The sequence below is a fragment of the Triturus cristatus genome, chromosome 7 (assembly GCF_964204655.1).
Source record: "Triturus cristatus chromosome 7, aTriCri1.1, whole genome shotgun sequence".
Classification (NCBI taxonomy): Eukaryota; Metazoa; Chordata; class Amphibia; order Caudata; family Salamandridae; genus Triturus; species Triturus cristatus.
Window position 1 is genome coordinate 1279369943 of NC_140590.1, and position 11626 is coordinate 1279381568.

An 11626-nucleotide genomic window follows, 5' to 3' on the forward strand; every position below is an offset into this window, starting at 1 on the left:
AGGTTTCATAATGCCGGTTCAGTCCGCTTCTAATCTTCCTGGGGTGTTCTGAAGTTGGTTCCTAGAGATGCAACATTTATGCCTGACCTGAGCTAGTGGGTGGGGATGTCCTAACCAATGGGGTAAAGGTTCCAGAGACTAACCTGCTTTGAGCGTTTCGTTTTTCAAGATAACTGAAGTCTTCGGCCAAACTAAACCTGGTCTCTGAGGGCTCTGAGTGTATCTGGGGAGTGTACTGTGGTAATCCTAGTGTTGACCCACATCTACCATTGCATTCAGTTTTAGGCAATCCCGTTACCACCAGCAAACTCAGAAGTCTGGTATAACAAAGCTTCGTTTTCAGCAACCAAACAGTGGGGAGACACAATTTGTTTTTGCGTTCTGGTTCCCTCCTTTGAAATGCGCCTCAAATGTAATATGTAAACCAAGCAGACCTTTCAAGTTGGTCTTGATACTCCAGCAGGATCTGACACTGATATCAACAAGAGGCCCACTTTGACAGAGGCCGGTTGGTTTGAGGGGGCAAAAGAAGGGTGCAGGCATGGGTGTCATACACGCACACGCACGCATACACACATATCCCGGGAGCAGGTTCACACTTACTGAAAAGTAACTTCTTGGCTAGCAGAAGTGGGAGAACCATATGCAGATTTTCCTTTCAGACGTCTGGCAGGGCAAAGATAACATTTGAAAAGTTATTTTTACAAAATATTTATTTTAAATCCGACTGCACAAGTGAATTAGGCTTTGCCGCAGTTTCCTGGCCTGAGTTAACATTTATTAAACTTAATATTGTATCCCAGTGCTGTACTATGGAATAGCCAACCCTGTTACAGTAGAAATAGCTATTGGGGCTTTTTCACTTGGGCATGTTTAACATTAAACTTTTCCACATCTTACTTTAAATGCCATGCACCCTGCGATACGGTCAATAAGGCCTACTTAGGGGTAGCTTAATATTTAAAAGGAAGGTTTAGGCCACTCAAACTGGATTTTTTTGAAAGGTCGAATTTACAGTTTCAAAACTTCACAGCCAGGCTTCAATGGAAGGCCTGGAGACATGCCTTACAGTGCCACTGCAGTGGATGGCACAATGAATGCTGCAGTCCTCTGGTAGCATTTAATTTACAAGCCCTGGGTACACTTGGTACCTTATACTTGCAAGTAAATTGTGCAATTCTGGAGTATTCCAATTTAACCATGTGAAATTAAATCAAGCCCATCACCAACGAAAGGTGAAACAAGCAAAACAGATGTGTTTATAAAGAAGTCTGTTCACTTCAAAAGAAAGAAGTCTAAGTTAAAATGCAATTTACAACCTTGTTTCTTTGCCTACTAAAACAGCAAATTGTTTTTCTTTCTGCATCTAACTAAACAAATTGGTTTACACCTTCAGCTTACAGAGGGGTTGTTAGTAATGACAAAGGCTCCCAGTTTTTGTTTTTATGGATTTTTACAGATAAATGCAGACAGAACACCATCTATATTCTTGACCGTTTTTATTTTTAAATAAAAATAGAAATACGTTTTTTTTTTTTTTTGGAGTGATTCTAATTGTCAATCACAGACCATAAGATGAGCAGATTGACTGGTAATTCCCTTACGAGTCAATCTTGAAAGAAAAAAAGTATCCTAATGAGGCTTGAATAGCTGTAGATGTGCACAATACTAAAATATGCATATTATCACATGAGTGTGTGGATTTATAATCTACAAGCATTTATATAATTGAAAACTGTAAGGGAATCACTAGTGTGAATTTATTTGTTAAATAAAAGTGGAAATACGTTAGTTTCAACTTTAGTTTTTCTACAGAACCCAAAATAAATCTGGATAAACAGACCAAAATGGCAAAAACAAATACCATAAACCGGGCTCCCAATTTATGACTTAATATGCAGTTTCCAGTAGCTATACGGAAAATGCACAGCTGGCTCTTCCTCTCACTAAGACTTTGATGTCGTTACATTAATTAAAATAAACCAGTTCTGTGTAATCCAAAACAAAGGCATGCTGGAACAAATTTCTCATATGAAGCGGTCGCTTTATTTCACAGCTTTAATGTGGAGTTATAAATGTTGGCTTCAACATAATGAAATCCATTATAGGTCATATTTTGTTTTGCAAGCTTGCACATGAGGCATTCATCTTTTTTGCCAATTACTTTGCCTTTGGGAGGAAGTGTGAAGATGTTACAACTCTAAAGCAACAGTTTTATTTCTATTCCTAGCGATAGCTTTTGCATCAAGATGTACCAGAATTTTTACTGTTTCAAAATGTTTACAAACTTTCATTAACACAGTGTATACTGTAACAAAGGTACTGTTTGAATAAAAAAGTGTGTATATGTGTGTGTGTGTGTGTGTGTGTGTGTGTGTGTGTGTGTATATATATATATGTATATATATAAATATATATATATATATACACACACGTATGTGTATGTATATATATGTATTACAAAACCACCCCTTTCCACACTAGGCAGAGCATTTGGCTTTGCCTGTGCTTATGAACATTCTTGATCTTTCTTTTTAATACATTTTATGTTAGATGCCTGCGACTCTTGGTCTCTAGCTTGTATAATTTATTAATTCACATACTTGTACCTGCACTACCATGGCTGCAAACGTGACGTAAACCTATTTGTTATGGTTTTGTTATTGAAATTTGCAAAAGGTTTAAGCAAGCTTGAGGTGGGATTTTGCTGTTGAGAATGTTTTCCATATACTGTGTCTGTATTGCTTTTCACTTTGCTCTGCTTTTTTCTCTGCATTCGCTCCCGGCCATGTTTGACTGGACTTTTCTCTTCCTCCTATGCTGCAGACACGACCGGGTGGGGGGTGAGCCCACGGGGAGCCGGCTACCTCTTTGGCAGTGACGTAGTGGCACAGTTCAACGCGGCCAATGACATAGACATGATTTGCCGGGCCCACCAGTTGGTCATGGAAGGTTACAAGTGGCATTTCAATGAGACTGTGCTGACTGTGTGGTCGGCACCCAACTACTGCTATAGGTGAGTGTCCTAAATTTCTTTTAGTTTGCAAAAAACCCACAAACAATAAAGACTCAGCAAATAAAGTGTTGCCAAAATACACAGAGCACAAAATGAACACAACGCATTGCTCGCCTCTCTCATATAAATGTGGGATGTTGTGTAAAGCAGAATGTCTCAAATTAATCTCATCAGACACTGCAATGGTTTCAGCCCAAAGTGCAAACCCTTGACGAAAAGAATCCACTTCAAGGACCTGATCACTAAACAAGCTAAATAAATATGCTCAACATACTAATCTAAAACTATTCAAGATTAAAAACTATATTTCTAGTTAAGTGACATTTTCATATTCCGGTTGAAGTCAGTCAGTTGAATACTTATTTTGCAGCCAACCATTGTTGCATGTCTTGGTTTTTGGCCACTGACACCTGCCCTACACTATATAGAACTTGGTTTGAGTTTTCATGAATCCGTCAGTTTACCTGGTTTGGATTTCTCTATGCAACTGAAAGCTGCTTGACAGCGTTTCTTGGTGCAATAGTATCAAAGGTAGACTACTGCATATACATTGGGTGCAATTTATTGAAAAGATCCTTCCCTAGTGCCAACATGGAGATCTTGATTAGGAAGGCGTTTTGAATTTGGTAGTTTTCAGTTTCCTAATGAATTTGTTTGCTGCTTTCATATTTGATTATTAAAACGTGCATGTGTTTTGGTTGAGGATGCATTGCTATGCTTAAGGGGATGCTAGTGTTTCCTGTTAATTTGTAGTTCCATCTCCAGTCCTGTGCAAGAGATGCACAATTTGAGTTGTACCAGAGCAGGAGGCTGCCTGCATACACATTACCTCTAGCCCTCATCAAAACCGCCACCATCGCTTCATAAGTCCCATTTTCTTCTGCCAGTTTCAAGATTTTACTTTCATAATGATATTTTGTGTTTGTGCTAGTTGCTAACAATGTGCACATTTTTCCATTCCAGCCTTTCCGTAGTTTCTCCTTCACAGGTCTCTGGCTTGTGCCATTTTAAAGCTGGTTGTTAGCACTGCACACAGTAGCACATTCCCACCCATCATCCACATGATGTTCGGGCGCCAATTATGTGGTAAATTTAATTACCTAGACTTAATTTATGCGGTAAAATTCAATAAGAATAACTCAGTAAAAATAAGAGGCAGAATCCGTGGTATTTGAGGTTTTAAAATGGGTTTATTCCTTACAAAGGAATTGGTTCGAACCAGGCAATCGTATTCCGTCACCACGAAGGTTCGGGAAGGGATAGAGCAATACTTTATTGACAGGTTATCATATATATAGTAAATGCATTACAGTGAAGACATATGCAGAAGGCGTGACAGCTGAGAAGAGAGATAAGAATACACATACGTAATGAATAAAGGCGTTACAATAGGCGTGCATGAGGGCATGTACTAGAAACGTCATTATGATGATGACACAAGTGGGTGGATCCATAAGAGAATCCCGCAAAATCAGCAGAAATACATGCCAAATATGCGCGCACAGTAGCATGACGTGTGATTGACGCATATACTGGAGGGTGAAGGGGACTTGACATTTAGCCCTACATGAGGAGACAGAAGTCTGGGATGTCAGAACAACCTAATCCCAAATCGTATCTAATATCTTGTGTTTAAGGAACTGTATTATCTGGAAGGAAAGGTCTCTCAGGCAGAGGCTATCCTATACTAACTTCTAGTGCGTGTATAAGCGTCTATGTGTCTACATGAGATGCGAGGGGGCATGGGCCTACCATGGCAACAGAAGCCATGAATTACTTGCACGGAGACAGTAAGGCCGGGCCCTTTGCTCTGTAGCTGGAAGGATGTTTACCTAAACTACTAGACAGGAATGCATTTCTCGAGGAGCGGAGCAGATAACTTGAAGGCTGAATACAGTTTTGGCAGGCAACAGGCCGGGCCAGGCACCGTTAGCCGCGCAGGAAGTGAGACAAAGGTCATGGATACAGATACAGGTCCAGGCTGGAGCATTCAGAGGCCGAAGGCAGGAAAAGCTCGATGGCAGAATTCAGGGCCTACCTTGCCAGAACTGGAAAACGTGAAAAGTATACCATATAAAGACGGTGGCAAGGCATACTTAGGAACGGAATATTCGACCCATTCATGGTGGATCTGAAAGAGGACATGTTGACGTTGGACGCATATGTATTTGCGTCTTCATAGCTTGAAGTGGAGGGAACATACATGTACTTGTAGCATGCACATGGAGCCGTTGGGGTCTAAGATAGGGGACACAATCGATCATAAAAATTCATATTTCCTCACAACTGTCTTTCATATCCGGGTTTGCTTTTACTAGATTCACATTTAGAGCTTAACAAAAACACTTAAAGTGATCTTTGCGTTTCCCTTATGCCAATCTACTTTGGAGAGATAGATTTGTGTACTCACTTCTGTCTTTTCTTTACAGATGTGGTAATGTGGCAGCCATTCTAGAGTTGGACGAGCACCTTCAGAAGGAATTCATCATCTTTGAGGCCGCCCCGCAGGAGACCAGAGGCATCCCCTCCAAGAAACCAGTGGCAGATTACTTCCTGTGACCTCGGCAGCATCTCTTCTGCTCTTATCCTCTTAATCCCTTTCTGTTCCCTCATCAGCTGGAACTGTGTCCAATATTCCAAACACTGTAGGGAACATGCATAGGTGCCTGAGAGAGCGGGCACCCCTCTGCTCTTTCTGTGCTGAGCAGCAGTCCCGCCCTCCCACCTACCACACACTCAAGAACTCAATCGGACAAATATTTTTGTAGGACTTGGAAATAACCCGGTTTGTTCCTAACAGGGGGTGTGTGTACCCTTCAAATATTAGCCATTCCCTGCAAACCCTCCTGTTATTGGGTTTCCTTACTGCCTCGCACTGTTATAAGATTGTATTTTGAAGCCCCTTTCAGTTGCCCCAGGGGTAGGCTTTGTTAGTGCCCCCTCTCCCCCATTTCCACACTTTATTAAAAAAAAAAAAAATACCACTCATTGTCAAGATACAAGATGTACAACAAGAACGGACGACTGACCCTACATTACGAGTGTACTAAGGAGAGATGTCTGTAGGTGGGGGTTTGTAGCCCAAAAGAAAACTTATCAAATTAGACCAATATTCCTGTTTCCCTTCGTCTATGCCTGTCTCTCTGGGATGTGCTCACTTTTTAATACTTTCTTCTACGTGTTTGCCTTTTTAATAAATATTTTCATATCTGGAGTACTCTCCGTCACCTTTTTCTTTTTAATTATTTAACTAGTGCCTCTGTCGGGTGGCTGGATTACCCCTCTGCTCAGTTCCAGCTCTCAGCTTTTTCATCCATCCATCCATGCCACCTGCAAAATATGAGCACAGAATAGTGACTGTAAAGGGGCCAAACCACCTGGTGCACTGCACCCTACTTCTGTTTCACAACGGTGAGGATGGAGACATTGCTCTGCAAGGGATTGGGGTGTGGCGGGCCTAAATGGGCCGGACACATCTTGTTGCACCCCAACTTGAGTGTTGGTACAAAAAACCTGGTACACTTGCGGGGTGGAGGCTAGCGATCTGAGTGCTCTCATTCAACAAGAAGTTTCCTGTGCCATATGCTTTGTATTTTACAGTCCAGCATCTCATCCATCACACCTACACCTGCATTATTTTAACTTATTGTGTTGAATATTTTTTTCACTCTACAAACTCCTTTTTATAGCTTACTCTGATCAAGGAGTGCCCAACTCTCGCATCTCCATATCATACATTTTAAGAGGTAAAATTCCCATATTCTGCACACACCAGTTGTCTCGGACTGTTCATCTCGAATGGGGTTGGGCTTCCTTGAGGCTAGGGCTCGCATTTCTTACCTACTTAACAGGCTGACACAAGAAACTATGAAATCTTGATACAAATGATCTTTAGTCATCATGCTTCTATTTATGTTTTTCTGTCTATTTTTCCCAATTTAATGTTTTGTTAGATACAAGAATCTCCTAATAAAAAAAGAAAATCCTTTTTAAAATTCTTGCATTTTTACTTTTCTTGGACAGTGGCTTAAAAGTTCCAGAAGTTTTGATCTTTTTGCTCTTAACTAAATTTTCTAATCGTTAAATTGCACAGTGACTGATTTTTACAGGCGAATTGTGGTGATTCACAGTGATTGTTATAGATTTATATCATCTGATGGACATCTAGCCGCAGATTCCTTACCGTTGAACTTCCAGGTGTCAGGCTGGTTCTGGAAGATTTGTCTTAGCAGCACCCCTGCGTGCCGGTACGTGACTTCAATCTACTCCGCATGATGTCATCGTGATCTTCGTCGTGACGTCCTCGTCTTCAATATAACTGGCATTCTAGAGCACTGACGTCAGTTCTTTTCTTTACTCGTCAGCCAGCGCGGATCCATTGAGAGCTACCCCCTGTCATTTTGTGACAGACATTTTGCAACTTTTTGTTGACTTCTTTTGGTGTGTAGGAGTCATGTTGAGTAAGAAGACGGCGTTCAAGCCGTGTGGTGCCTGTCACCGTGCAGGTCACGGACCCCTACTTAGTGTATCTTTGGTGTCTGGAGCGCAACGACTGACTCCAAGTCGTTCTCAGACTTCTGGGCCATGGTGCTGGATGCTTTGAGGGAGTGGTCCCTAAAGCTGCTTGCTGCCCGGCACTGTGGAGGTCTCCTCGTCCATTCCAGTCGAGAGGGAGGTCTGAGCACCGTTTTGGTAAATCGAGGTCCTCTTTGTCAAAGTCGTCTAAGTCGGGTAAGGGGCACCCCAAAAAGGACAAACTCGTCGACTTCACCCTGCCAGTCTCATGATGCGATGGAGGAACCGGGGCGTTCAAGGCCCTGCTCCACGGAGCAGGTGCCTGGGTTGGTTTTGCACTTCCCTGCCTCTCCCGGTGCGAGAGCGACTCCATCCTGCTTAGAGTTTTAGGACGGATTGTGCGCCATATTTGAGCTGTCTGACCCTGCCAGCGCGCCTTTGAACCCTGCAGGCTCAGTTAATGGAGGAATCCCCGTTGGCTCTGTGCCTGCAGCTCCTGCCAACTGCGCCACTGCCTCAGAGTGGACCCATTCCCGGGTCCGGAGCCGGTCACACCTCTACAGTGACCTTCCCCGGTGCCACGTCCAGCGCCGTGATCCTCTGCATTGGCTGCGTCACCCCTAACCTCATACCCGACGACACGGAGCAGGGCTGGCGTCCTCCGACGCACAGACTGAGCCGTACGGCGCTTTGTCGTTCAACCTGCTCTATTCTGAAGCGTTGGGGATGGATGAAGAGGATTGGGAGGGGGGGTAGCAGGATCCCTTGGAAATCCAGCACCCACAAGAGATAGGGGGGAGGGGGGGGAAAGGAGGGGGGGCAGGGGGGGGGATTGTCTCCGGAGTGAGTGCTGAGTTCCTATGGGGCGCATATCGTGCCAGTGTGTGATGTGGGTGGGTGATGGGCTACCGGGGATAACGGAGTAGAGTTGAGGGGATGTGTGGATATTGTTGTAGGTCCGGCGCTTTCGTGGGCTGAGGGGTCCAGGGAATGTCCTACGTCAGCAGGAGGCTGGCGTGTCGAGGGGCTTACAGAGGACAAGAGGGGGGTGATCAACTGCTGTGAATTCCCAAGTTCTGGGCCTTGTAGAATAGCATCAAAGGAGTGTTAAAAAGCATAGGGGGGGGATGCAGTTGGGGTCTTTAAGAGTCATGGGGCTGTGCCCGCCATTTCTCAAGTGCTAAGAAAGATTGTCATTTTCCTTTCAATGTCACAATGCGGACTGGGGGTACGGGAAGGGGTTTGGGAGGGTGGGACATGTAGTGGTAAAATAATCATGAGGCAGTATGCTCTGCCTCCGGAGCCAGAGTTTTGTTGTGTTTTGATACACTGCAACAAGTGTTACCTCTGACCTTTATTTTCCTCCCCGCGCCCCCTCCCCTTACTGTGCAGCTCGGAACGATGTCTGCCAGCTTTGTCTGCTTCTCTCTGCTGCTGCGAACCTGCCCTGTGTTTCTAAGTGATAAAGTTGCCTTCGTCTTACTTTTCGATGAGTCTTTAGTTGGATAACATCAGAGAAAAGGATATTTTTGTACTCTGCCAAGGACAGCATGCATAGCAGCAACATTTTAGAAGAGTGAAAGGCAGTGTTTAATAAAAAATAAAAAAATAAAACAAACCGCAACAGGGGCAGCGTCTGAGCGTGACTAGCTCTGAAGTATGGCCAGACCGCCCTTTTCGTAAAGTGACGGTGGGGTGTGTTGTGCCTGCCTGCAGCCCTGCATCCTTTTGGGACGGCTCATCCGGACTGGATCACTGCTTGTTTAGATAACACGCCTACTTAGATAAGAAAGTGCTTCACGAGAGCCGTGAATCCAGTCCGGATGGGCCGTCCCAAAAGGCAAAAGGGCAGTGGCTACAAATCCCATTTCCAATGGCTTGCCACTGTTTAGCATAAACGGTGACGCAAGCCAATGGAAATAAGGGGCAGGGCTTCAAGCCCCCTTCTGAAATAAGCTTTTTCTCGCTGGGCGAGCAACGCTTTACGCTGCAATGCCAGGCGAGACCTAAAAAGGAAAAGTTCAAGATGCTCACCCTAGCTCAGGCCCTGTCTGCTCTGGACCCGGGAGACTGGATAGTAGCATTGGACTTGCAGGATGCCTAGTTTTATATACCCGTCCTGCCGGCCCATCTTCTCTACCTGCGATTTACAGTAGGCTACAAGCACTTTCAATATGCAGTGCTCCCTTTTGGACTCGCCAGCACCCCTCTGTGTTCACAAAGGTGATGGCGGTGGTTGCAGCTGCGAAGATCAGGGGTTCCAGTCTTCCCCTATCTTGACGACTGGTTGTTGAAGGCAGGCTTGTCCAAAATAGTTGTCTCCCACATAGTTGTCTCCCACATAGTTGTGTCCCACATAGTTGTTTCCACGTCCAGACTACGGCAAGCCTCCTGCATTCACTGGAGGTGCACTATCAATGTGCCGAAGTCACACCTGACTCCCTCTCAGACACTCCTTTTCGTTGGAGCGGTTCTGGACATGGTTCAGTGTCTGGCTTATCCTCACGAACGACAAGTCCAGGATATTCAGGCTACGATACCGATGTTTCAGCCTTGCTCCTGGATTTCGGTGAGTGACTCTGAGGCTATTGGGCCTCCTGCATCCTGCTAGTGACCCATGCACTGTGGCACATGCGAGCTCTGCTGTGCGACTTGAAGTTCCAATGGGCACAGTATTGAGGAAATCTCACCGACCCGTTTCAGATTTCAGAGGGCAATGCGAGAGGCCTGCAGTGGTGGCTAACAGACAGCGATTGGTGCAAGGGCAGAACCCTCTCACTTCCCCACCCAGAGCTCAGTAGTGACGGATACGTCCCTTCTGGGATGGGGTGGCCATCTGTGGGAGGTGGAGATCATAGGTCTCTGGTGGAAGCCAAGCTCCGTATCAATCTGTTGGCGCATCAGGCGATCTGCCACTGAAAGCCTTTTTGCCGTTGTTAAAGGGAAGGCTCGTACAAGTGTTCACGGACAACACTATCGCCAGGTGGTACTGCAACAAACTGGCTGGCTTTGGATCTTGGACTCTTTCTCAAGAGGCCCTGCGTCTCTGGACTTGGCTGGAACAGGGCATTTCCCTGGTGGGTCAACACCTGGCTGGTTCTCTGAATGCCAGGGTGGACGAGCTCAGCCTAAGGTGCCTTGCGGATCACAAGTGGCGTCTCCATTTGGAGGTGGCACAAGGTCTCCTTCAGCGGTGGGGAGAGCATTGGTTAGATCTGTTCGCCTCCGAAGAGAACTCCCATTCTCCGCAGTTTTGCGCGTTGGAGTTTCCAAGGCGGCTCTCATTGGCGACGCATTTTGCTGCGACTGGAGCTCAGGCCTCCTATATGCCTTTCCGCCCATTCCACTCCTGCCCAGAGTGCTCAAGAAGATCAGAAGCTATCGGGCACAAGTAATTCCTATGGCTGCGGACTGGGCATGGAGAGTTTGGTATCCCGAGCTTCTAGATATGTTAATCGATCCTCCGATCAGGCTGCCTCTTCAGGAGGATCTTCGCAGCAGCAGAAAGGGGTTCTCCACCCGAACCTATCCACTCTCTGCCTCTTTGCGTGGAGATTGAGCGGGGACAGTTGACCGCTTTTGACCTCCCTCCCAAAGTCTGTAAGGTTATTCTGGCAGCCAGGCTTCCCTCCACGAAATCGGTTTACGCCTGCTGATGGAACACATTTTGTAAATATTGTACAGAAAGGTCCATTGACCCCTTGTCCTCTCTGGCAGATATCGTTTTGTTTATCCTTTCCTTGGCCCAGCAGGATTCTCCTTGGGCACTCTGAAGGGCTATCTTTCGGCCCTCTTAGCTTTTCTTTGGCTACTAGATCAGCCTTTACTTTTCAAGTCCTCTCTGGTGCAGAGGTTTTTGAAGGGCTTAACCCACTTGTTTCCCCCTTCTCCTTTTCTTATGCCATAATGTGACCTTAATTTGGTCCTCATCTTCTTGATGTGTGCACCATTTGAGCCGATGCACAACTGCCCTTTACAGTTTGTCACCATCACACCTCATTATTGGTGGCAATTGCTTCTGCTAGGAGAGTGAGTGAATTGCAGTCACTGTCATCACAGCCTCCTTACATGACAGTTTTTCCGGAAAAAGTGACG

General features: G+C 45.3%; 1 protein-coding gene across 2 annotated transcripts in view; it reads left to right on the forward strand.

Annotated features, from left to right (window-relative positions):
* The window catches only part of PPP4C (protein phosphatase 4 catalytic subunit), a 240833-nt gene extending 234603 nt beyond the window's left edge, over positions 1-6230 (forward strand). For both annotated transcript variants that reach the window (XM_085618825.1, XM_085618824.1), the window contains exons 8-9: positions 2827-3016; positions 5446-6230. In XM_085618825.1, coding sequence (XP_085474951.1) covers positions 2827-3016; positions 5446-5575 — 320 coding nt within the window. In that variant the 3' untranslated portion in view covers positions 5576-6230. The remainder of the gene's footprint in view (positions 1-2826; positions 3017-5445) is intronic.
* Positions 6231-11626: the final 5396 nt, after the last annotated feature.